At 52.5% G+C, this 26402-nt stretch overlaps 1 protein-coding gene across 5 annotated transcripts in view; it reads right to left on the bottom strand.

The window, feature by feature from the left end:
- Nucleotides 1-4166: 4166 nt before the first annotated feature.
- Nucleotides 4167-26402, bottom strand: part of PREX1 (phosphatidylinositol-3,4,5-trisphosphate dependent Rac exchange factor 1) — a 197954-nt gene continuing 175718 nt past the window's right edge. For all 5 annotated transcript variants that reach the window (XM_024750367.1, XM_024750368.1, XM_024750369.1 and 2 more), the window contains 15 exons: nt 24106-24312; nt 22702-22790; nt 21330-21412; nt 21079-21169; nt 19089-19217; nt 17483-17524; nt 15828-16045; nt 13868-13967; nt 11965-12108; nt 11758-11872; nt 10249-10315; nt 8754-8926; nt 8214-8316; nt 7888-7955; nt 4167-5871 (listed from right to left, as the gene is read on the bottom strand). In XM_024750367.1, the coding sequence (XP_024606135.1) occupies nt 5829-5871; nt 7888-7955; nt 8214-8316; nt 8754-8926; nt 10249-10315; nt 11758-11872; nt 11965-12108; nt 13868-13967; nt 15828-16045; nt 17483-17524; nt 19089-19217; nt 21079-21169; nt 21330-21412; nt 22702-22790; nt 24106-24312 (1672 nt within the window). In that variant the 3' untranslated portion in view covers nt 4167-5828. The remainder of the gene's footprint in view (nt 5872-7887; nt 7956-8213; nt 8317-8753; nt 8927-10248; nt 10316-11757; nt 11873-11964; nt 12109-13867; nt 13968-15827; nt 16046-17482; nt 17525-19088; nt 19218-21078; nt 21170-21329; nt 21413-22701; nt 22791-24105; nt 24313-26402) is intronic.

Genomic DNA, 26402 nt, shown 5'->3' with positions numbered 1-26402 from the left:
ATTGCGGAGGAGGGAGCACTCCAAAAGTCATTCTACGAGGCCACCAGCACCCTGATACCAAAACCAGACAAAGATACTACAAAAAAAGAAAATTACAGACCAATATCACTGATGAATATAGATGCAAAAATCCTCAACAGAATACTAGCAAACAGAATCCAACAATGCATTAAAAGGATCATACACCATAATCAAGTGGGATTTATCCCAGGGATGCAAGGATTCTTCAATATACGCAAATCAATCAATGTGATACACCATGTTAACAAACTGAAGAAGAAAATGATATACAATGGAGAAAAGACAGTCTCTTCAATAAGTGGGGCTGGGAAAACTGGACAGCTACATGTAAAAGAATGAAATTAGAACACCCCCTAACATCACACACAAAAATAATAAAACTCTTAGAGGAAAACATAGGAAGAACACTCTTTGACATAAATCACAGCAAAATCTTTTTTGGAAATAAAAGGAAAAATAAATAAATTGGATCTAATGAAACTTAAACGTAGTGAGGTGGGATGAAGTGGGAGATTGGGATTGACATATTTACACTAATATGTATAAAATAGGTAACTAATAAGAACCTACTGTATTAAAAAATACAATAAAATAAAATTCAAAAGAAAACACGTGAGATTCTGAACATTGCTATTGGTCCTTCAGAGAAGTCTAGGACAGGCTGGCTAGAAGACCAGAAGTCCTTTTTGAGGAATTGTATGTCCTCTCATCATAGGTGGGAGAACTGAGGCACAGAGGACAGGGCCCTGCTCAAGGTCACATAGCTCATCAGAGGACTCTAACTTGGGCCCTGCTGTCCTCTCCTCCTCCCAACCCTCTAGGGATGTTACTAGTGCCCAGAGAGGGGCAGCTTTTTGCTAGGCTTTCTGATTCACCTCCCCTCAAAGCCCCGAAACCCTGGGGACTTAAAACCGAAGCCCCTGCAGTTGCCCTCAGAGGTTGGTCCAAAGCGCCACCTGGTGGTCAGCGATTCCAGGCAGGTCAGGGCTCACGGCAGTGGAGGGGTGGACATTAGTAACTGCAGGTTCCTGGTCACAGCCCTCATGAGCACTTCACTTTACAGTTTACAAGGGTCTTTCACATCCTTCTCATACATCCAGTTGCAAGGGAAGAAAGAAGGGAGAGAAGGAAAAGCACACAAGGGAAGAGAATATAAAAACAGAGAGCAGCTCACAGACATATGTTACAGGACAAAGAAAAAAAAAACTAAAAAGTGAGGAAGGAAAGAAAATGGAGAGGAAAGAGATAAAAATAAGAAAGAGAAATTTAAAAAAATGTTTAATAGACAAAAATAAAATACCCATACCAAGTTAGGCCAAGCCCAGCCCATAAGGGCAGGGGCCGGTACCCATCATCTAAACAGTCCCAGCCCCTGCCTCCAGGCTGCCTCTATCCCAAATGTGGGCACCCAGGAACAAGTGCTTGGGTTGGAAGTCAAGTAGGCAGGACTCGGCAGGACTCAAACCCAGGTAACCGCAAGCTCTGGGCACTACACGGTCCCTAGCGCCATCTGCTGGAAAGATAGGGCATGGCATATATCCCCTGAAAGTGAAATTTGGGTGTGAACGTCTCCATTTCTCAGAGAAGGAAACTGAGGCTCTAAGAGAGATGGTGACTTCCCGCAAGTACCGCAGCCTGCCAGGTCAGGGGGCAGGCGAGGGTATCTGACTTCAAAGGTCTCAGCCCAGGCCTTTCCAGTTGTCAACAATCCAGCCCCGTCCCGGAAGAAAGCCAGGCGCAGAGCACGTGGTTGGAGGCATGTGCACTGGCCGCACACAGCTGGGGTGTGGGCTCCTGGCTCTAACAGTTATGAGCCTGCTTTCTTTTATTGAGCCATGGTTCACGGACGCCTGGTACTGGGCCAGACACTGGGACACAGCAGACAGGACTGATGTGACTCCTTCTCTCAAGGTGCTTCACTGATGGAAGAGGAAGATGGTAAAGATATAAACAGTTAAATTTAGATAAAATCACAAAGTGGCCAGAACACTCCATCCCACCTTTGGTTTCCTGAGTGGCCCCTAACACAACCTACAGCAAAGGACATTATCCGAGTCAGCTCTGAGGCTCAAAGGGAGCAGAGAAGCAGGGTTCGATCTCATCAGCTGCGGGGACTCACCCACCTCTCGATGCTCCATTGGTCAGCACTACAACTCCTGGTCACCAGCTCCTCTCTTAGCCAACATCACCATGGCAACTCCAGAGGTGAAGATCTGAATGGTCAAGAGGCCAGCGCTGGCAGGGCCATCCTGTAGCCGAGCAGGTGAGGTAAAGGAGTGCGTTGGGCCAGGTGGGGGATGGAAAGCTGGCACATTGCCCAAAGGCAGTGGCCACTCCTCAGCTCCAGTGGATATGTGACCAGGCAGGACACGTGGTACCACAAGGGCCACTGGGACCAGAGCTTCTGAATTTTCAAGACAAACCCCAAATCAGAATCTGGAAGTAAAAGCTGCTGGTCCTTAAGTACGAGTGTCTAGTTCAAAATTATAAAAACCGTATCGGGAAAACAAAAACAAAACCCACGTCAATTTCCAAGTTTCAGTCCACTGGCTGCCAGTTTGAGACCTCTTGTCTCTTACAAAACACCCCCCTGCTGTAAGCAGCCCTTCATACTCCACTTTGTACTGAGAGAAAGGCCTTCCAGAGAAAGAAATAGCCCTGGGCTTCCACTCTGTTTGCTGATGCAGCTCTGTTGTCTAAGAAGGAATGTGACTTGCTCAAGGCCTCAGAGACCCCACTTCTCAGCTCCTAAACCAAAGCTGCCCCTGTCCATCACCGCAGGAGAACTCACTTTTCGCATTGCAGGCCCTCAGGGTGCAGAACAGGCAGACATTCCTGCTTCCTGTAAAAGTATCTGCCTGGAGGAAGGCATCAAATCCTCCCTGTTGGACCCCCAAATACAGATCGAGCTGATGGCTGTCCCCTCAGAGTGATTTTCCCTGTATCCAAACACTGGCTTCAGACAATCCAAAAAATCGGTCCATCACTGTGCCTGAAATCCCACCAGGATTCACTCTCATCGATTATAGTATTGAGTCTTTTGAAACCTGTAATTGAAAGACACAAGGCTCTCTCTCTGGGAGGATCCCAGTCTGGGCCTGGAGAGAATGAGCTCTGGGACAGGTAGTTTAGAAGGAAAAGAGATTAAAAGAGAAGGGGCTCTCTTCCAAAATGGTAGGACTTAGGGGAGCCCCAAGTGTGGCCATGATAGTGGGGGGCCTTCAAGAGGAAGGCACCCGAAAGAAGCCTTTCACAGAGGTCAGTGTTTTCCAAAGCATGGGAAAGGAGGGAAAGAAACGAAGGAGGGAAGAGGTCGGGATGAAGGAGTGGGGAGGAAAGGAGGGAGGGAGACGGAGAAAGGCATGGGGCAGGCCTGGCAAAACAGGTCTGCAGGCCAGTTCGGCCCGGGAATGAGATTTCTCTGACTCGGCAGATGGACTCAGGCAGCTTCATAAACATGGCTCGGGCTTGGGCCGGTGATAAGGCGCTCTCAGCATGGGACCGAGATCGCAGGTCCCGGTGTGCAGGAACAGCATCTGTGCTGGCGTCTGTTCTGATTGGTCCGTTTGCGGCCAGCGTGGATTCTGATTGGCCAGGAACCAGCCCAACCACGTGTTGAGTACTTGGAACTCCACTCCAGCGGATTCCAGACCAAACGGGCCTTGCAAATTGGGGCGGAGGATGGCGCGTCCCTCAGACCCACCCTAATCCGCAGGCACACGTGAGACAGAGAGTCCTAGCATGACATCAGAAGGAGGCGAGGGAATGCCTGGAAGAACAGTCACATTTTTCTACCATCACAGTGAAATAGGAACTGAGAATCCAAAATAAAGGTGAAATACATATAAAGACGGTAATTTTCCTGGCACACCTGAATGGCAGAGCCGCGGTACAATCTCGGGTATTCCTCGCCAGTCCCCTGCGAGGGAATATATATACTCTGACATTTTAGAGAAGGAAACTGAGGTTCAGAGTGGTAACTCACTGAGCAGGGATCGCTGCCTCAAGGGCCCTGACGGTATCGAAGCGATCGTCCTCCATGCCATCTTCAAAGCTGTTGCTCACTCCGCCTGTGATGCTGGCCGGCTTAGCCACGTCCACGCCACCAGGGTTGGCCCCAAAGGAACTAGCCACAGATCAGGATCTTTGTATTATAAACCGACTTTTAATAATAATAATAAAAAATCTATCATGAATTGAATGAGAAGATCTGTACATTTCAAAGTAAACCAGTGCACGATGCCCTTGCCCTCGGGGGCCCCTCTCCGTTTCTGCCATGGGGTCCTCGTTTGTATCTGTGCCGTCTCTGTCCTGCAACAAGCCCATCTCTTGCAATCTGGTGCAGGGTGGCAAGAGAGGGAAGGCGGCCCCTGGGGGTGCACGGGGCCAAGATGCTGATGGGTCTTCAAGCCTCCAGGGCAGCGGGAAACCCACACCTGATTTCACCCATCAGCCAAGGCTGTAAAGACTCCTCCCTTCTGTCCCAGCTGTGACATTTCCCTGCTGGCAGCAGAACCTAGAGGGGACAAACTGCTGGGGGGGCAGAGGGGGGATCCTGTGTGGGTCCTTGTGCCCAGGTGGGCAGGGTAGCTTCCTGTCTCTCTAGCTGGCTGAGAAGTCCCAAATGCCCTGCTCTGAGTTAACATCAAAAAATAAATTACAGAAGTTACCACTAAGTGTTTCCTGGCAGCCCTTCTACTTGCAGAGGACAGACACCAGTGTGGGACTGCCTCTCCAATGAATGGTTCAACCCCCTCCAGCCCCCAGGCCTGGCCCAGCCACCTCTCAAACCCTTGTAGCCAGCTGTTCAAAGAACAAAGTAATTCACCCTGATACAGACCAACTGCTGGAGAACCGAGGGTGGGTGGGAAAAGGAACCCTAGTCGATACCTGTAAGCCATATCTTAAGACCCTAATATTGAAAAGATGAAATACTGACATCTTTTGAATTTTCAATAATTTAGTTTTTCTTTTTTTTTTAGTAGAACTGGAAAAAGTTGTCAATATTACCTTATGCTGGTCCCCTGTTAGACAATATAGCTTTCTTTGAAATTTAAAATGTCAAATATATAATCACGCAACCTGGGGGGAAAAAGAAATCTCAGCGATACCAGCGACAACATAAAAACCTCAAAATAAACCATAGAGTTCACGCCATATAAATAAAGTCAGAGCAAATCTCGTGCCCAGGGCTGATGGCTCCAGTTCCAATGGCGCTGATGGCGGAAGCCGGTGCGGCTTTCGACCGTCCTCTTGGTAACAGGCACTGTGCCCTGTCCCTGTCTTTACGGCAGAGGCCCGGCTTCTCCGAGTCCATCGGGCAGATTAGTACAGGGTTAGGGGGGAATCTGGAAGCTAAGGTGAGGAAGAAGAGCAGACACATGTGGTCGCCTGGAATGTGGACGTAGAAGGAAACCAGAGGTTTCCAAAGTGCAGGTTGAGCCATCCCGAGGGAGCTGGGGCCGCGGGCCTCCAGCTGCAGTGCCCGTGACTTCTCCCCTGTGTTCTGGAGACCTGCAGGCCGGAGCCCAGGCCCTGGCTGCACCCATCAGTTCTTTGGGTCCCCAGCACCCCTCGGGCTTCTGGCAGAAGTGTGAAGAACATGCCAGCCCAGGGCCGATCCACCATCTCATCCAGGAGTGGGGGCACTGCTTATCCTCCCAGGAGGTGATGGAGGAGGCCGGACAGATCTTCAAGCAGGCAGGAGAGGAGGTCTCGGGCCAGCTCTGGAGAAGGCCACACGGCCCCCTGTGTCCTCCCAAATCCCAGCTCCAGAGGACGCAGCCAAGCACCAGGCACCTCAGTGTCTAGAGGTCTCCGTCCACCGGCGGCTGGCAGAGGCGGTAGAGCCTGGTGGATGGAGGTGAAGAGGATGAGGACGAGCCAGGCAGGCCAAGGCCTATTATTATTATTGCCACATGTGATCTATGTGAGCATGTAATCCATGCCCAGAAAACAAAACTCAACAGGTGTAAAAAAGATGCAGAGTGAAAAATTGATGCCACCCACTTTCCCCTAGTGGTACAGTCCCCGCCCCACAGGAGCCTTGCTCCCTCCAGACTGGCAAGGGGGTTACAAAAACAGACACATATATGTGCGCATGTTTATGTTAAGATCCTTGTGTGGGTGGGTGTGCATTTTTCCACGCTAATGGTGGCAAAGTAGACCCAGTACTCTGCCACTGGAGTCTTATGCTTAATATATCTTGGGGGCCTCTCCCTGCAGCACGTGGGGAGCTACCTTGGTTTTCTTTCTGCATTGGGAGGATTCTGAGCTCTACCCTCAAGTAAGAAGGAGCCACTAATGGGTTTCAAGCAGGGGAGACGGTAGATCTGCTGTGGGGAGAATGATGGCAGGGGGACCAGACAGGAGGCTGCTGTGGTGACACAGACAAGACAGGGAAGCAAGGTGGCACAGTGGTCAGGAGTGTGGCCTCTGGGCCTAGAATGCCTGGGTTCAGAAGCGCAACTCTGTGGTTCTGTGTGCTAGCTGTGTGACCTTGGACAAGATACTTAACCTCTCTGGGCCTCAGTGTCCCCACCTATCAATGGGGGATAGTAATAGTACCTTGCTCACAGAGTTGTTGTTTGGAGCAAATAAGTTAATATAGGTAAAGATACTAGAGTGGTGCCTGGAGCGGGGGAAGCGACATATAAAAGTATTTAAAAGTAATGAGGGGAGGGACCTCCCTGACAGTCCAGTGGTTAAGAGTCCATGCTTCCACTGCAAGGGGCACGGGTTTGGTCAGGGAACTAAGATCCCGCATGCCAAACGGTAAGGCCAAAAAATAAAAATTAGAAATAAAAAAGTAAAAGTAATGAGGGGAATTCCCTCGCAGTCCAGTGGTTAGGACTCCGCACTTCCACTGCTGAGGGCCCGGGTTCAATCCATGGCCGGGGAACTAAGATCCCACAATCCATGCCATGTGGCCTAAAAATAAAAATAATAATAATAATAATGAGGGCTAAGAGAGTGCATACAAAAACTAGTGAAACATATATAAGATCTGTATGAGTTCTTGTATTGCTCCAACACCGTTTCCTGGTCTTGACAATGTCCTGTGGTTACGTGAGACATTATTCTTGGTGGGGGGAACTGAGTGAAGGACCACATGGAAACTCCCTGTACAATTTTTGCAACTTCCTGTGAGTCAAACTATTTCAAAATTAAAAAGTTATTTAAAAATTGTGGGCCTGGGGCTTCCCTGGTGGCGCAGTGGTTGGGAGTCCGCCTGCCGATGCAGGGGACGTGGGTTCATGCCCCGGTCCGGGAGGATCCCACGTGCCGCGGAGCGGCTGGGCCCGTGAGCCATGGCCGCTGAGCCTGCGCGTCCGGAGCCTGTGCTCCACAACGGGAGAGGCCACAACAGTGAGAGGCCCGCGTACCGCAAAAAAAAAACAAACAAAAATTGTGGGCCTAAGTCAACAGCAAAGCAGGGTAGTGTGGATGGAGAGGGAGGACGCACAGTAACGAGTTATTCCTGGGAAAGGGGCTGCACACAGTACCACGAGAAGGTCTGACATCAATGTGGAGATGATGGGCCGTGAAGACAGGTGAGGTAGGTGGGCTGAGGGCTCTGAGGGCAGCAGGGTGGCAGAGAAGGGCGGTGGGTGAGCCGGTGGGGGGCACACAAATTACTGCCCCATGGCTCACTGTGGGGGCCCTGCCTCACTTTCCCAGCCAAAGTGGGAGCTCTGGGAGGTAACAGACTGAGTCGTATTTGTTGTTTCCCAAATGGGGTCCCGTAAATGAGAGGGGAAGCCCCATCTGAACACCAGCGGGTCTGTCTGGGGTGAAGCCCAGCCCAAGTCCTGGCCTTCACAGAAGGGAGGAGAGGAAAGGAGACGGGGAGGGACAGCCACTCACCGCGGTGCACCCTGGGGCATCTGGTCCTTGACTCGGAGGTTTTTGGCCAGAATCTCCACCCTGGGGCCCTGGGAAGAAAGAACGGTGAGGCCCTGGGCTGCCTCCGCACGGAGTCCAGGGCGCTTGAGGAAGCATGTGGGTGTGGGTGGGCGTAACGGGAGCTGAAATCCTCAGCCCTCTAGATGGGGAGACGGGCAACAGCCCAGTCCCCAGATGGCCCCTCATCCCACCCGGGCTGTGAGTCCACCTCTCCCTGTGTCCACCGGGCCCGGATCTGGGTGCCCTGCACGCAGCCTGGTGGGGCCCCGGGGGATGGGTCCCCTCACCTGCTTCCGCATGATGTCCGTGGCCTGCATGATGCACTTGGGCAGCAGCCCGTGGCTCCGCGCCAGGATGGCCGCCTGCTCCAGGGAGAGGCTCAGGGTGCTCCTGCAGGGGGGGCGGCAACAGGGGTGGCAGGTGAGACGGGGGCGACGGCCTTCCCCCCCATGGCCCCCAAGGCCCCAATCAGAGCAGCAGGGACAGAGGACGGAAGTGAGAAAGCGTCCAGATCTGCGCCAACCAAGAGGCACGATCATTCCTGCTTATGTTGAATGGATGCTCCAGCAGAGCCAGGCTGCAGAGACGCTCAGTCACACCAACCAGGGTGAGAGAACCGGGAAACTCAGCAGCCCTCCAAGGACCACCTCCTCCCGAGGTCCCATTTCACAGCAGACAAACTGAGGCTCGGTGGGGGGTGGGGGCAGCCATGGCCTCGTCCGGGCTCAACAGGCAGCGGCAGAATCGGGATTCAAACCTGGCCTTCGTCCTCCCGTCCCGGGCCCCCAAACCGCCCAGAGGCCCGCCCCCGCTCAGGGCTCGCACACCTCTGCATGCCCGTGCCGCACATGGTCATCTGGCAGGCCCCCAGGCGGTAGCAGAGCTCGGAGGAGATGGGGATGAGGCCGGCGCCCAAGCTCCCAGTGGCACCGGGCTTGGGGTAGACGAAGGACTTCATGAGGCGGCAGAGCTCGTCCAGGGCATTGATGGGGCGGATCAGCTGCGAGGCACACACACCCGGACGGTCGGAGGAGGCCCCCACCTGTCCTTCCTCCCCGTCATCACCTCCAATCCAGCTCCATTACAGCAGCTGTCCTCTCGGCTCACCTCCTATGCTCACGAAATATCTCAGGCCTAACCCTCCCATCTAATTCTCTTCACCTGCCCAGGTGCGCCCACGACCAAGCCTCAGCGAACACCCACTCCTGTCCTCTCCAAATAGCAGCACCTCCCCAGGACCAGCCTTCCCTTCTGCTCTGCCCCACCTCCCCTTTCCTGCGTCGCCTGTGCAGACACAGAACACCGGCCAGTGCTTCCTGTGTCGGCTCAGGACTCTGCCGGCCAGACTATCATACAAACTCCCGAAGGGCTGTGCCCAGCCCTTCTCTCGGAGCTCAGCCTCGCGGTCCGAGGCCAGGAGCCCCCAAACCACTGTCAAAATCAAGACCTGACAGGGACTTCCCTGGTGGCCCAGGGGTAAAGAATCTGCCTTCCATTGCAGGGGACGCGGGTTCGATCCCTGGTCGGGGAACTAAGATCCCACACACCGCAGGGCAACTCAGCCTACGCGCCACGACTACTGAGCTCGCACGCCTCAACTGGAGCCCACATGCCGCAAACTACAGAGCCCACGCGCTCTGGAGCCCGCGCCACAATGAGAGAAGAGAAAACCCGCACGCCACAGCTAGAGAGAAGCCCGTGCGCCGCAACAAGCGCTGCAACGAAGATCCCGTGTGCCGCAGTGAAGAGCCAGTGCAGCCAAATAAATTAATTAATTTAAAAAAAAAGAAATCGAGGCCTGATAGAGTCTGGGCAGAGGGGGAAAGGCCTGCAGCATGCGGCGGGAGGGCGCACAGCCCCCCGCAAGGCCGAGTGCAACACGCAGGAATGTGGCCCAGACAGCCAGGTATTCCCACTGCTAAAGATAAACTAGAAGCCTCCGTTTTGCGGGAAATCTTTTGACTTTTAAATGCTGGCAACAAATTGGAAACACACAAAAAGAGCACTGCATGGCCGCATCTGGTGTGAGGCTCCAGCCTCAGAGAGATGCTGCAATGAACAAGGGAGATGTAAGAGGCACAGGTGAGTGGGTGCCAGTGAGAACACATCATCTAAGGAGCTCTGAAGCAGGTGGGGAAGATGTCAGGATTTCTCGAATGGGGAAGGAGTTATCACAGAAGACTTCCTGGAGGAGGGACGGCAGAGGCCTCTGGGGCATCTCGGCCAGGATTCTGGCTGGGGTGTGACCCTGGGCCCTGTCTGACCGCACGAACCCCCAGCCCTGCCCAAGCTCCACGGCAGGTGAGGGGAAGGAGGGCACACCTGGTCTATCTTCACCGCTGTGGTGCTGGCGTCCGTGGGCAGGTTAGACCGTTCCAGGTAAAATGCCCTGAGAGAGAAAGACGGGGGTGAGGGTAGGGCCGCCACGCCCACCGTCCTTCCAGCCCCTGCCCCACTGCAGCCGCAGCCTCTTTGCCCTCCAACAACTGGAGGAAACAAATCATTAAGAGCGGCTGGCACAGCTCTCCACACCCACAGTCACCTGTTCCTCCAACAGCCCTGGGGGAAGCAGGAAGGGGCCTCCCGGGCACTCCTCAAATGCCACCTCCCCCCGACTGGCCGTGGGAATCAGCACCGACAGCCCACTCTCTCTCCCATCCTGCTGTCTCTCTCCTCTGAGCACCCTCGTCAGTTGACACGTCACACTGCTCTGTTTACTGGGTTATTGCTTATCTCCCCTTCTAGAACAGCGCTCGGCCAACTTTTTTTGTAAAGGGCCAAAGAGTAAATATTTTAGACTGTGTAGACCAGTCTCTGTGAAGATGCTACTCAGCTCTGCTGTTGCAACACAAAAGCAGCCAGAGACGATACACACTTAGATGAACGTGGCTGTGTGCTAATAAAACTTTACTGACAAAACAGGGGGTGGGCCAGACCACAGCAGCTCTAGAATCTACCCTCCATGAAGAACAGGCTTTGTCTGGTCACTGTTGACTCCTAAGCGAGCACCCAGAACAGAACCTGGCCTATGGAAGGCCTTGAGTGACAGGGGCTGAATGAAAGAAGAGACGAATGAATGATTAGAGTGGTAATTTTTAAAATATTCAGCGAACAGCACAGAACAGATTGATGGCATCGAATGATCCAGAGAGATGCCAGTTATAATAATACAGGTAGATGTCTTCCCTGAACAGACATACGAAAGCATCATTCTCCCATTTCCAAATACTAAAGCCCTTACCACACCCTGAAACCCCGGTCTCCTAATTCTCAGCCCACCTTCTTCACGGAGGGAGAAGGTGAGGCAGAAGTAGGAACGGGCTGGGATGGGGGCAGCAGTAGTGGGAGCTGCCTCCTTGGGCCCCAGGCTTCCTCCTGGCGGATGTGACCCCTACTCTTTCTTCTCTCTGGGGGTCTCCCCTGAGCAGGGCCAAGGTTCTGGAGTCATGTCCCTCACTCACAGGCTCAAGAATCCCAGGGCCCCTGTCCCAGCTCCCCACCCCATGCAGAATGAAACAGGCATCTTCCCCCAGATGGAAGGACCTGCTTTGAAGCCAAGCAGACCCAGTCTAGCTGCGTGACTTGGGCAAGCTGGGTGTGCTCTCTGGGCATCAGTTTCCTCATCTTCAAAGTGGGTTAGAATGGCTGCCAGTGACTGCTGTGAGAATCTGATGAGCTCATGTAGGCAGAGGGCCTGGCGCACAGTAGATGCTCAAGAAAGGGCACTGCCCGCCCCCGCACTGGGAGCCCGTCCGGTGCCTTACACGCTAATGCTCACTCCCCGTGACAGTGTTCAGAATCCTGCCCCCATCATGTAGCCCATGCAGATACCTGAGTTTGCGGTAATACTGCTGAACCTTCTCCAGGGACTGGGCATTGATCTCCTGCTGCAAATCTTCCACCGTCTGGCTGCCTGGAGGAGGCGGTGCCTCCATGTTCTCCAGAGCTGTGAAGGAAGAAGAGCGAGGGCAGGTGCTTGGCTCCCGGTGTGCACGGCCATCCCCAGTGGGCCCCACTCAGCCCGTCCCCGCGGCTCACCTTTCGTGAAGAGCACGGTGTGCAGCCTTAGACTGGCCCCGCTCTCCAGGCGGGAGGGCAGCTTGGAGAAGTGATAGCTATCCAGGTAGAAGATAACCTTCAGTGCCTGCCGGCTGCCCTCGATGTGGTAGAAGACGTTGGTGTCTGGTGGGGGACGTGGTGGGGCACAGGGCTCACCATCAAGGCCGGAGGGGCACCACCCCACCTCCACGAGGGCAGCTACAGACCTCCTTCAGATCGCCACTGTGATGTCCCAGGACCTCCCTGTCTGCCCACCCCAGAGCCGCGGCTTCAGACCTTCCTGCCCTCCCACAGTCTCGGGGCACCTCAGATAGCCCCGTCCCCCTACCACTCAGAGGAGCAGCCTCTGACCTCCCTTTTCACCTCCCTTGACAGGTCCCAGTTTCTACTGCTTAATTCTTACACCTGACATTGATTCTGCCCAGCTGCGGAGTTGTCCCTGTTTCTCTTCAGAGCCTCACCAATGCTCCTTCTACCCCTCACCTGGTAGCCCAGGGCCTCTACCTGGCAAAAGCTACCCTCAAACAGCACCTGCATCTTATTTACACCCATAGCAAAGAGCTTGTGGCAGGGGTGGCACTAACACCCCATCCTGCTCCCATAGCAGACATCACTAATTGATGGATAATTCTCCCTGAGCCCAAGCTGGCCTACAGACAGGCAGCCACTGCCAACCAATTCCAATTGGTACTGAAATGAAACCCATTGTGCTTCTAGACTCTAGTTTACACATTCTCAACAGGGTGATATCACCTCCAAGGAGGTAAAAATTGGTTTTGGGGGCAAAGGCAAAAAAAAAAAAACACTTACTCTTTTTGTATGTAAATCACATATATACATATAGTACATAAACAGATATATAGTATATCCATGATATAAAAATTTCATGGGGGTGTGGGCGATTAGGAAAAAATTGTCTAAACAAGCTCCTTAGGGAGGTGATAATGAAAAACAACAACAGAAAAAGCAGGGGTTCTCAAACTAGCATGCTTCAAAATCACCGGGAGGGATTGCTGACACACATTTCTGGGCTCTGCTTCCAGTTTGGGATTCAGCAGGTCTGGGATGGGGCCTGAGAATTAGGCTAACAAGCTTCCAGGTGCCACTGGTCCAGGGATCACACTCAGAGAACCATGGCTCTAGAACCAAGCGCAGTGATTCTCAGTCCTGGCTATACACCAAAGTCACCTGGAAAGTTTATCTTGAATCCCAATGCCCAGGTTCCACCCCACAGGCCGAATCCAAATCACCAGGGCTGGGACTGGGACTGAGGCATCAGTGTCTGAAAAGCTCCCTGGGCGATCCCAGTGCAGCCAGGGCTGAGACCCACTGGACCACAACGTGAGCTCCAGGAGGGCAGAAACCATGACCGTATATCTCTCCACTGTGGCCCAGAACCTAAAACTGAGCCTGACACGTATCATGTGCTCGAAATTATGGGTATGTGGATAGATGGATGAGTGTGTGGGTGGATGGGTGATGGGTGGATGGATGAGTAGATGAATGAGTGAATGAGTGGGTAGGCGAGTGGAAAGATGGGTGGGAGGGAGGGAGAAAGAAAGGAAAGAAGAAAATTATGGTGTAAGTTCTTAGAAAATCTTAACACGTCTTCAACCCACCGAAGGTTATCTCTAGGAGTTTTAATAAGAACTGGGTACTGGCTGTTTTTCCCTCTTAAGCGCTCTTGGAGACGGCTGGGTTTATAAAAAAAGAGACCCTCTCCTTCCCTGTATGTTGGGAGCATGAGGTTTGAAAGCACTGGGTCCTGGGTCAACTTTAGGCAGCTGGCCTGGCGGCAGGGGGAGGGACAGGGTGACCCCAGAGCAGTCCCTTCCACCCCAGAACCCCGACTCTCACGGTGGGGGTGGGAGGAATCACTCACTGGCCACGTAGCTCTCGTCCAGCTGCTTGAAGGAGAAGGTGACATTGTCCAGTTCCGACAGGGTCACCCAGATGTCCTCCAACATGGTCCGTTCCTCTTTCTGCAAGAGCAAGACAGAGTGGAGGAGTCACAGGTGCCACCCCTGCCCCAGGTTTCACTTCAAGATACTGTGATTCAACTCTAGTTGACACACCAGGCTGTGGCGCTACCAGGCATGAGGTCTTGTGCAGGTCTCTCTGGGGCTGGACGTGAGATCATGTTTGCTCCAGGCCTGTCCTCCACCTCCCAGGTCAGAGCCCATCTCTGCTCTAACATGCTGGGTGGTCCTCTTACCCGGGTCAACCCACCAATCCCACTGAACCATTCCAACGCAGCACCCAGCTCAGAGCCTGCATATCCTGGCAACTGCTGAATTAACACACTGGGTCCCGGTGACCTCATCAGGGAAGAAAGTGAGGGCTGGGTGCTCAGTTCCAGAAACCAATGAGAGGGTGTCTCCCACCAGGCAGGCACCCGTCTGCAACATCGGCCAGCAGAGGGCGCACCACGGCCACTCTTTCCCAAACCGCCGCAGCTGTGGCTTCCTGTCCCGCCTAGGAAAATGTCTAGGAGGCTCAGGGCGGCAAGGTGTGGGGAGCTCAGGCCTGGGCACACGGGTGGAGGGGCAAACAGCACAGAGCAAGTGCTGCTGCCGGCTGGATTTCTGGGGGGGCATCGGCTCTGGGTACCAGTACCCTGAAATGCTGAGTCATTGGCTCTGCCTCCTCCCGGAGCTGGTAGCGGGACCCACCCTGATTCTGAGCCCTGCGAGTGGATGGACAGGGCACTCAGAGATAAAAGAGATGTGGAGAAGGCAGGGCAGTCTGGGGGAACCAGGTCTAGAGTCAGACTCCCAGGTTCACACAGGTTCCCTGGGCCTCAATGTCCTCATCCTTAAAAAGTGGGTGGTAAAGGACCTGCCTGGGGGCTACTGCAAGAACTAAACAAGGTGTCATTTGCATCAACAAAGTTCACCTGGATTACCACAAAAGCCTGCTCACTGGTCTCCCAGTTTCTGCCCTTGCCCCTCTACACTCTTCCCCACCCCGCAGCCTGGGTGATCCTTTAAGTATCAAAGTCAGATCCCGTCCCTCCTCTTCTCAAAACCCTCCCCTGACTGCCACCCACTCAGAGTAACAGCCAAAGTCCTACAAGAGCCTGCAAGACCCCGAACAGTCAGACCCCAGTTAATTCTCAGGACTCACCTCCCCCACCTTCCCCGGGCTCACGCACTCTATTCCAGCCGCACTGGGTACCTCGTTATATCTCAAACGCTGCGTGCATCCTCCCGCCTCAGGACCTTTGCACCTGCTGTTCTCTCTGCCTGGAGGGCTCCTCCCCAGTGTCCTCATGGCTCACCCCCTCCCCTCCTTCGGTTCTTAGGTCAGATGTCACCTCTCACTGAGGCCCTCAGTGGCTGCCTTATCAAAACTTTCAACTGCCACCACCCCAGACCTTCCCCTTAACCCTTAACACTATAAATGAGGGTGTCTCAACTGCAGCACTACTGACACTTGGGGCCAGATAATTCTCTGCTGGGGGGTGGGAACGGGGTGAGCATCCTGTGTATTGGAGGTTTAGCAGCCTCCCTGGCCTCTACACACCACATGCCAGTAGTACTTCCTCTTCCCTCAGTTGTGACAACCAAAGATGTCTCCAGAGATTGCCAAGTGTACCCTGGGGGCAAAACTGCCCTGGTGAGAACCACTGGTCTGTACCATCCCTGGTCCTTAGTTGTTTATGTCTATCTCCCCAAAATCAGGGTATAAGGTCCCTGAGTAAACGAACTCTCTGTTTTGTCCACTGCTGGGTCCCCAGTGCCTGTAACAGTGACACATAGTAGGTGCTCGATAAACAGCCGCTGAATGAATGAACGGGGTGAGCGACAGCCTGAGCAAGACCTCCCCCGCCCCCCACTCACCGCGGCCGGCGAGAGCAGGGACTGGCAGTGCAGGAGGACGCCAGTGGCCGCCACCTGCTCCAGCCACTTGCGGCTGGCGTCCCGGCTGCTCTCCTCGTACTCGCCGTTGTTGTTGTAGCGGTAGCTCAGGGCCGCCAGCAGCTGCTCGGAGAAGGTGCACACAGCGGCCACCAGTGCCTGGCAGAAGATGCTGTCCCTCCGCAGCTGCAGCTCCGTGTCTGCGGGCAGAGGGGATGGGGAGGGGGCTCCTGTGCCATCAGCAGGCCTGTACCCCACAGCCTGGGGCCCGGGACTAGCCTCCACTCCCCGACACGACCACCCATCCGGGGCCAACTGGCAGACAGAATTCATTCATCCCAGGCACCAAAGGCAACTCCACAAAACTCAACTCTCCAAAAGCCAAGCCAATCCATGGAAAAACTCAGCCCTCTCAATGACCCATCTCCCTACGTAAAACAACAGAACAACTTGTGATTTTCCAAAGGCTTTCCCCAAACCCTTACCCTCAGCTGTTCATTTATTAGGAAATTTCTCAGCATTCATTGAGAGTGATGATGCCAGCTCCATGTTTTAAGAAATGCAGTTTACCATTTTCTCTATTTTTGAGAAGTATGCCTTCTTCTTACCATCCCCCACCACCACTTCCTTGTCCCCTGCTTGTGATGTGATTTACAGAACTGGCCAATTTTGGGCAATCAGTCATTCAGGGTCCTAATATCCTGGAAGGGATTTTTTTCTTTTCTTTTGGCTGTGCCACGCAGCTTTCGGGATCTTAGTTCCCTGACCAGGGATCGAACCCGGGCCCCAGCCGTGAAAGCACCGAGTCCTAACCACCGGACCACCAGGGAATTCCCTGGAAGGGATTATTTTTGTTTGTTTGTTTTTGTTTTTGTTTTTGTTTTTGCGGTATGCGGGCCTGTCACTGTTGTGGCCTCTCCCGTTGCGGAGCACAGGCTCTGGACGCGCAGGCCCAGCGGCCATGGCTCACAGGCCCAGCCGCTCCGTGGCATGTGGGATCTTCCCGGACCGGGGCACGAACCTGTGTCCCCTGCATCGGCAGGTGGACTCTCAACCACTTGCGCCACCAGGGAAGCCCTGGAAGGGATTATTTTTGATGACTGGCTCTAGCCAATGGGTTTTCAGTGACCAATTTTGACCCAGATCCTATTCTAGCTGCCCCTTGGCTGAGAATTTCTGGAAGGAAGGGAGGGACAGAGAACACCTCCAAGATTCCCCTAGGCCCCCATCAGCCCCTCCTCCACCCCACTGTCTTTGGGGTAGGAAGCCCCAGGCTGGGGCTGAGGGCTCTACCGGCAAAGAGCCTCCCTAATTGTCAGTGCTCTATCCTGTGTCCTCGTCAAGATCAGCCCAGGCCTGGGAAGTGGCAAGAGACAGTGCTCCTGGCTCCAGGGCCCTGAGACTTGTCCCCCGGACACAAGAGGAAGAAGTGAGGTCTGAGTAGTTCTTGGAGGGGCTAGAGGCCATGGTGTTACCTCCCCCTGTGCAGACCCCGACGACCAGGGGAAAGTCAACCTTGGCCGGCAGAAGAGGCCTTCCCCGGGGTGCGGTCATGGGCACTGGCTGCCAGGGGAGCCTCTCCCGGATGCACCTGGGTGTGTGCAAATCACAGACAGCTGCCCCTTCGAAGCCCTCACCTGTGCATTTCAGCAAGGCCAGGAGCAGCTGGTTCTTTCCATCTGGAAGGAGAAGGAGATGGGCTGAGAGGGGTTAGCAGAAGCAGCAAGCCGAGCCAGGCCTCCCCACAGCCCAAGTGCCTGCCCCTTCTCGCAGTGACTGCCCCTTCTCGCGGCGAAGCTCTGGGCACACAGAGCCGCGCTCAAGAGCTTCGACTGAACGTTGAGCAGATTCCAGAAACCCTTGGATGTGCAGGGGATGAAACCCCCACTTTTAGCTGCACCCCAACTGTCTATACAGAGATTCAAACCAGCCCCTCCAACTAATGGGCCAGAGCCCCCAGCCCACACCTTGTACCTGTGCGTGGGCACACCCTGACACACGCGTGCATGTACATGTGGGAGCACACTCAGACCACGTACACTCACACGTGTACTCAGGTACTTACTCACACCGTCCTACACAGCCAAGCCCTGCCCACGTGTAGACAAAGCCCAGACCTTCCAGACACAGGCCTAACACCCTGCTCTCTTTCCGTCAAATAAAGGCTCTTGGGCCCAGAAGGGGCTTAAAAAAAAAATCTGAAAGGACCCTGGATTTGCCCTCTTGTGATACATTCTGTCCTGGGGAGGCACTAAGATGCAGGGCAGGTGGGGTAATAACACCAGCAAATGCTTACTGAGGGCTTACTGTGTGCCAGGCACTGCACCAAGTGCCTTGTTTGTACTGACGCGTTTATCCCTCACAACACCACTATGAACCCATTTTACACATGAAGAGACTGGAGCACAGAGAAGTCAAGGAACTTGCTAAGGTCGCACAGCCAATAAGTGGGAGAGCTGGGGTTCGAGCACTGGCCATCTGGCTCCAGAGTCCATGCTCTTCACCAGTCACAGTTTTGGAAGACAGGACAGCTCAGGGCCAACACAGACTCCCAAGTCAGAGGGTGCTGTTCCTGGGGTCATGACCCTGGGGCCAAGCACCTCCTGCTGTCCTGGTCAGATGTCTCCCTGGCCTGGGATCCTTCTAACCCAGGAGTCCCAGGCTCAAATGCTGCCAAGGGCCAGACAGGTAACATAAGGTGCATGAAGCAGACCCCAGGCCACAGGGCATGGTGGGATCCATGTGGACTGGAAGGCACCCCTCCCCCACCTAAAGAGGGTGGCCACCACTCATCTCCAGCCAAGTGGGGTCTCGGATTATAAATGCTGGCAGCAGGTTCACATTTTTTAATGCTGTAGCATCAAAAATTACCTGGCGGCCCAAGTCTGATCAGGACCCACCCACCCCCCAACTTGTAACCTGGTTAATAAACAAAAGGAACTGAACTACATCCACAATTTAGGAAGCTGAGAAGGAACAAGTTCAGCCTTCTTAGCCTCCTGACTCTGCAAGGAAGCCCCAGGCACCCCAAATCAGCAGTTCCTTGATCAAGTGTGTACTGTCCCAGGGCCTTGCCCAGGGCAGGACACAGCTGAGAAAGGGACACACTCTCTTCCTGTCCTCTCCCTGGGCCTGGAGAGACGTGGGGCACGGAGATGGACCCATTCCTGATCCTTCCACGTTGCCCATCAAGAACCAAAGGCCACAAAACCTCCACATCACAGCCTTCCCTGCCCAACTGACCTTCCACGTATCTCTGAATGTTGTCCACCAGGGTCTTGATGGAATTGGGGAGGTTCCAGGGGTCCTCCTGGATGCTGATCTGGATCAAGCTGCGGCCACGAATTGTACACTCCTCCTTCTGTTTGAACTCTGGGGCAGAAAGTGACATGAGGGCAGGAAAGGGACAATTAGATAGCTTTGGAAAATGGGGGCACAAAGGCCTCTGTACCATCACTAGATTCCAAAGCTCAGAATCTTAGGTCAAGGATGCTGGCAGGACTCTAGGGCACGATCTGGTTCATGGAAGGCAAACACATGGTAAGTGTGCTACGAATTCATAGTATCACACTCATGGCAGACACTGCTGATCAATCTCAGCACTCCTTCCCGCTCGTCTGAGGCCGAGACTCCTCACAGGTGCAACAAATCCAATGCAGACATCACCAATCAATCAGGGCATGCTTGTCTCCTAAGCCTGGATGTAGTCACGGAAGGATTCTCGGGTACTACCTCCTCACAGCCACAACCAATCGAGCTGGCACGTGAGTTGTAACCTAGCGTAACCTTTTCCCTACACAGAGGAGGAAGTCCAGGCACAGAGTGGAAAAGTGACTTGCCTCAAGTCACACAGCAGGGTAGTGACAGAAAAGGGACTTGAACCTGGCCCCAGACAAGCAAACACAGGTCCCCGCTCCTTTGGCCTCTTCCCTGCTACAAAGTCCCAGGTTTCTGAGATATGTGTGGTTTTGTTTCCTCTGAGTTTGACATTTCTTCTTTCTAAGGTCCATCCCAGCGAGAGATGATCCTGAGACAGCAGGAGGGAGAGCTGAGCTAGGGCACCCCAACTTCTCACCACTTCCGACCCTCACTTAGGAGCAACTGCCTGTTTCTTTTCCCATCTCCTGAACTCTACTGGAAGCTCCTTGAGGTCAGAGGCAGTGTCACCTTCATCTGATGGGCCCCAGAGCCCAGCACAAGGCCTGACACAAGCTGGTTCTTGGAAAGTATTTACTGGATGTATGAATGCATGGATGCATGGAGTAGACAGATGGGTGGATGAGTGGGTAGGTGGATGGGTGGATGGACGGATGGATAGATGAATGGATGGATGGATGATGGATGGATGGATGGATGGACAGATGGGTGGATAGATAAATAGGTGGGTGGATGGGTAAATGGGAGGAGAAGTAAATAGAGGGACATAAAAGTCAATCTTTTTCTCTCAAGCATTTCAAGAAGAAGGTCTCAGTTTGGTGCTGGTAAGTCCTTAACACTTCTTTAACTCACTAATCCCCCTCAGGAATAAAGAACAAAGAGCTCTGGGCAGGCAACAGTGCCTAACTACAGTACAGTGACATTTTTTGTTGCTGTTTCCATTGGATTTATCATTATTTTATGACATTTTATACTGGTTTTCCATTTACAGGGAGTTAAATAAGGTCCTTTCAAAATTGAATTTTTTAAAGGGAGACAGTTTGATCTATCAATAATATGGGCAGCAAATGAATATGGTTTAAAAAATGTAAAGATGTTGGCAGATTCTGTGAATATGTCTAAAATGATGAAGGGGCTGTGGGGGTGTCTGAGGTTTGGCAAATCGTGCTCCAGTCCTTCCCCTCATGTTATAAACAGGCAGACGGAGGCCCAGAAAGGCTCAGGGACCAGCCCAGCGGTCCACACACTTTTTCTGTAAAGAGTCAGATAGGAACTGATTTAGGCTTTGCAGGGCATACAGTCTCTGTCACGTATTCTTTCTTTCGTTCCGTTTTAACAATCCATTATAAATGAAAACTCATTCTGAGCTCACAGTCTGTACAAAAACAGGCCATGGGCTGGATCTGCTGACTGCCCCTGGACTGACCCACGGCCATTCAACAGGTGAGGGGCAAAGCTGAGAACGTGGCCCAGGTGGCCTGACGCCTGTCCAGCACACGTCACCCATTGCAGCCCGTCTCCCCGACGGATGCTGGATGTCATCCCTCGCCCTGCCTGGGGACTCTTCTCTGCTCACCTTGTAAGCTGTGGTCCATGGGGAAATGCCTGGTCTCTTCAAAAGCTCTGCTCATGACTGGCCCCTTGAGGAGTGCATGGATGGAGTCCACCTGGGTGGCGGGAAGCTCTGGGTTAGTTTGGCCCACAGGGCCCTCCAAGTTGCAGGGACTCATTACTCATAGCCCCTGCCCCGGCTCCTGGCTTATGGGTTCTTACCAGGGCTGATGGGAAGAACTCAAGGTCAGGCCGGAGTTGGGACAAAGGTCCTACCTGGTTAAAGAGGTGCTCCAGGCAGCCATGAAGCTTGTCCTGCTTGTCTGACGGGATCCTCATGTCACAGGGCAGCTCGTCCCCTTGCAGAAGGAAGAAACCACAGCCATCAACTATTCCTGCCCCATCTCACACCTGCCCAGCCTCTTTCTCAAGAAAGCAATGTAGCTACAGAGCTCCAAAACCCACAGTGGACTTGGAGTCTGATAGACCCGGGTCCTGGCTGTGTGACACTGTACAAATCACTTGACCTCTCTGCACCTCGGTTTCTTCATCTGCAAAATGGGCAACAGGAACTAAAACATTACACAATTGTAAGTCAATGTTATTAGTTTTCACTCTGCAGACGAGGAGACAGAAAGTCAGATATAAGGAACCGGATCCCAGTCTCCTGATTCATCCTCCAGCCATTTCATTTAAATCAGCTGCCACATGTAAGTGCCTTCCTAAAACCTCCCCAGGGATAGATTTTGCAGCTGAATATCTTATGTGATGAAATATTTACCTAAAGTTCAGAAATATCTCTGATCTTACGTGAGCTTCTTTTTCTTCTGTTAAACTGAAGTAAAATTAAAATTGAATTTTTATGCACAGATACTACCTCTGGAAGGACACATAGGGCAGTAGTGACAGCGGGAGCTTGGGAACCGGGAGGCCGGGTAACAAGGGTGGGAGGGAGGTTTGTCACTACCCACCCTCTCATGCCTTTTGAATTATGAACCATGTGGATGTCTGTCTTATTCACAAAATAAAAATTTTAAAGGCTGAAATCAATAAAACTAAAATAAAAACAAATTTCCGTCTTTCAGTAAAAATTCCAAGTAACATAGAATCTAATTTATAAAATCTTATTTATGTCTGTCTGTCCCTCCAGCCATCCACCCACATTTCTCCACATCTGTGCAGAAATACATGTTCACCAGCAATCCCCAAATATAATCAATAGTCATTTCTGGGGGAGAGGTTGAGATTCTGACTTATTTCCATGTATTTCTTTTGAACTTCCCTGTGTCATCTGAATTTTTGGTTTGAGCATGTGTCATTCACGGAAACCATCAGGTCGCCCTATTCTAGTAACGTTGGAGCCCTCACCACAACATGTAACTGCATCGTGTATGTTTTTATTTGTCCCGTGTCCGTGGCGTTCACGGAGAACGTGAGGGCCGGGATCTATGTCTTTTCATTCACTGCCGTGGTCCCAGCACATAACTGGTGCGCAATAAATGTTTGCTAAAGGACTGAAGGAGAACCACTAGCACACCATGCAAAGTAATAGAAGACAATATAACATGGAACGAAGCATAACAAACTAAAAATAAAACAGAATCGCGCTGGGGGACCCCTCTCCTGGAGCACGAGCCTCAGCACTCACCAGACCCCATCTCGTCGCTGCCCAGGTAGGAGCTGTTACTTCTCACGCTGGTGTAAGACAGGACGGAGTCCCGATTACTGTTACACTCACTGCAAAGCAGCAGAGACGAAGGCATGAGTCACCCTCCCACTCACAGCCTCTGGTCCCAGCACCCGGAACCCACTTTCTTGGGTGGACGATTGGCCCAGAGAAGGCACCGTGGGCCAACCGCCAGAGCCATAGACGGGCAGGGTTGTCCTGGTGCGTTTTCTAGGTCTGACACTGGGGAAACATTTCCAGGCCTCAGTACAGAAGTGGTAGGTGGATAATGAATCATTTTCGTTTGGGTGTAACTCCTGTCACTGTCTTCGTGGGACAGCCTTGTCCCTGGACACACCTGCATTCGCCACACTTGGCCACATGGTTCCATATTTTGTCTCCCCAGCCTGGCTAGAAACCTCCTAAGAACAAAGACTGTGTTTGCTTGGCTTGTATCCCAGGAACTCAGAAGGCATGGGGAATTAAAAACCACAACCCTGAAATTCTTTCCTTCACCTTTCTGACAATTAAAGGAAAAATCGGAGGACCCAAAAATGTCAGAATGGAAACCCAGAGAGATGGAGAGATCTTGGTCTGTGGACAAGAGGCTCCAAGAACACACGGTACCCAGTCAGCCAGACCATTTCGTAATACAGACACCAAGAAACACCGACCAATCTGGTCCCTTGAAGACTGAAAGGATATAAAAGCTGGAAGGATGGGGACCAAAGCCTTTCTTGCCAAATTCTATCAGTTCAGTATTTTGCCCACGAACAACTGAAGTGCCCCTCCAAGATTCTACTTTAACCACAATGGTCAGATGTTATGTAACCTTTCACTGGAGGCTATGGTGCTTGTTTATTTGTGGTAAGGAATTCCATTCACTCACTCTATGGTTTATTACAGGAAATTGGGGTTTCAGTCTGTTTAACCCACTAATTCAAACTTCACTGATCTTGTTAATAATTAACTTAACCAGGAGAAAACAATTCAGATCCTCTGAGTCAGCAGGGGAAAAAATGGTCTTACTCCCTGGATCAAGTAAAAATAGTGTTTGTTGCAGAAACCAGAGAGGTCTTAACGTTGATTTTAAAACACACTGCAGATCTTGACTTTTCCTTGGACCACATTCCATCAACGTGCACAGAGTGTAACGAAGGCAGAAAGGATGGGTGGTGTCCACCAGGGGCAGGGGAGCCGAAGGGGGCATCTGGGGCGTGCTGGGGGGCGCAGCCTAACCCCCCAGGACCACATAGCTAGGCGACAGTGCCCCATCCCACTGCTTCCTGGGAAATGTCCTCTGACTCTGACTTTCCCACGGCGGGGGCCTCAACTGTGCCACTGGCCATTCACAGCAAACCCCACGAGAGCACCGCTTGCCCTCACCTGTAGGAGTCCCGGTAGCTCATGGTGTCATGACCCGAGTCCTCCTGATCGTCCTCTGACACCTTGAAGCACACTTTCTTGCTGCCCCCGTGATCGGCCCTGTCCATCTCGCTCTCTTCGCTGACCAGTTGGGGGGATGAGGTCTCCTCGGCCGAGGGTGGATCGCAGGACCCACCCGAGGTGGGCTCCGTGATGGTGGACAGCAGCCTGCAGGAGCAAAGACTTTGAACTTAAAGGCAGAGGCCCGTGGCTCCACTTGCCTCCATGGAGGCCCCAGGCAAGGCTCTGACCTCAGGCCTCACTTTTTTTTTGCGGTACGCAGGCCTCTCACTGTCGTGGCCTCTCCCATGGCGGAGCACAGGCTCCTGACGCGCAGGCTCAGTGGCCATGGCTCACGGGCCCAGCCGCTCCGTGGCATGTGGTATCTTCCCAGACCGGGGCATGAACCCGTGTCCCCTGCATCAGCAGGCGGACTCTCAACCACTGCGCCACCAGGGAAGCTCAGGCCTCACCTTTGATCCTAAGTAGAGGGAGCCATCAAATGCTCTGTGTCCCTTCCCTGAAAATCCCACCAGCAGGACTTCCCTGGTGGCGCAGTGGTTAAGAATCCGCCTGCCAATGCAGGGGACATGGGTTCGATCCCTGGTCCGGGAAAATCCCACATACCGCGGAGCAATTAAGCCCGTGCGCCACAACTACTGAGCCTGCGCTCTAGAGCCCGTGAGCCACAACCACTGAGCCCTTATGACACGACTACTGAAGCCCGCGCACCTAGAGCCCGTGCTCTGTAACAAGAGAAGCCACCGCAATGAGAAGCCTGCGCACCGCAACGACGAGTAGCCCCCGCTGCCCACAACTAGAGAAAGCCTGCACAGCAACGAAGACCCAACGCAGCCATAAATAAATAAATAAATAAATAAAAAGAAAATCCCACCAGCAACTCTGCAGATGTGAATACATTGTCCCTCCTGTAGGGGGCGTGACATATGGATACTCCTTATTTCACAGCCAAGCTACACACAGGCTCCAGAGAAAAGAAGGCAACTGGGAAACATGGTCTATAAGGGCCATATGGTCTCAGTTACAACCATACACTCAACTCTGCTGCTGTACTGTGACAGCACCATAGACAACATGTAAAGAAATGGGCACGGCTGTGCTCCAATAAGCCTTTATTTTTTTTAAAAAAAGCAGTGGGCTGGATTTGGCCCATAGGCCGTAGTGTGTCAATCCCTGGCATAGAGTATAATTGTTAAGACTATAGGTTTTTAAGACAGACAGAGCCCAGGTTCAAATCCCAATGCTATCATTTCCTAGTTCAGAGACCTAAAGCTAATTATTAAACCTCTCTGAGACTCGGTTTCCTCATCTGGAGTAATATCACTATCTATGTCCTAAGCTGCTGTAAAGATTAAGGGAGTTAAAATATGTAAAGTGCTTAGAAGAGTGGTGCCTTGTAAGTGATCAGTAAACCCTGGCTGATATAATCCTACCACATCTCAATGAGGTCAGTATTATGATTAGCCCCATTTTAACAGGTGAGACCATCAAGGCTCAGAGAGGTTAAGTGACTTGCCTAAGGTCACACAGCTAATAAGTGGCAGGGCCAGGATCAAACCCAGGCCTCCTGCCTCCAGACCCTACATTATTTTTCCTATTCTGATTGACAATTTCTATCATACACAAAAGGAGAGGGACCAGTATGATGGACCCCAGGTAACCAGCTGCCAGCTTCAACAGTGGAAACTCAGGATCCACTTTTCTTTCCTCCATCTTTCCTGTTGCTTTTTCTTTTTCTGGAGTGTTTAAAACAAACCTAAGATATCATATAATTTCCCCTATAAACACTTCCATATGTGTCTCTAGCACATAAGGATTTATTTTTAAAGCAACGGTTCTCAACTGAGGGTGCTTTCTGTCCCCCACTCCCCCACTCCAGGAAACGGTTAGCAATTTAGCAAGTTCCCTCAGGCGCAAACATTTAGCAACGTCCAGAGACATTTTTAGTTGTCACAACTGAAGCAGGGCAGGGAGGGGTGGGCTAGCTACTGGCATCCAAGGAGTAGAGGCCAGGAATGCCACTAAGTATCCCACAACAAAGAATTATCGGGCCCAAAATGTCAACCGTACTGAGGCTGAGAAACACTGTTGTAGACACAACCAGTCACTATTACCACACCTAACAAAATCAATCATTCCATAATACCATCTAGTTCCCAGACCACGGGATCCCGGATGCTCCCCAAAGTGTCTTCTCACAGATGGTATGTTAGAAACAGAACCCGAACCAGGTCCAG

This window comes from Neophocaena asiaeorientalis, unplaced genomic scaffold (assembly GCF_003031525.2).
Source record: "Neophocaena asiaeorientalis asiaeorientalis breed wild unplaced genomic scaffold, Neophocaena_asiaeorientalis_V1.1 scaffold606, whole genome shotgun sequence".
NCBI classification, from domain to species: domain Eukaryota; kingdom Metazoa; phylum Chordata; class Mammalia; order Artiodactyla; family Phocoenidae; genus Neophocaena; species Neophocaena asiaeorientalis.
Note: the sequence above shows the minus strand (reverse complement) of the source record. Positions and strands in the feature narration are given on the sequence as shown.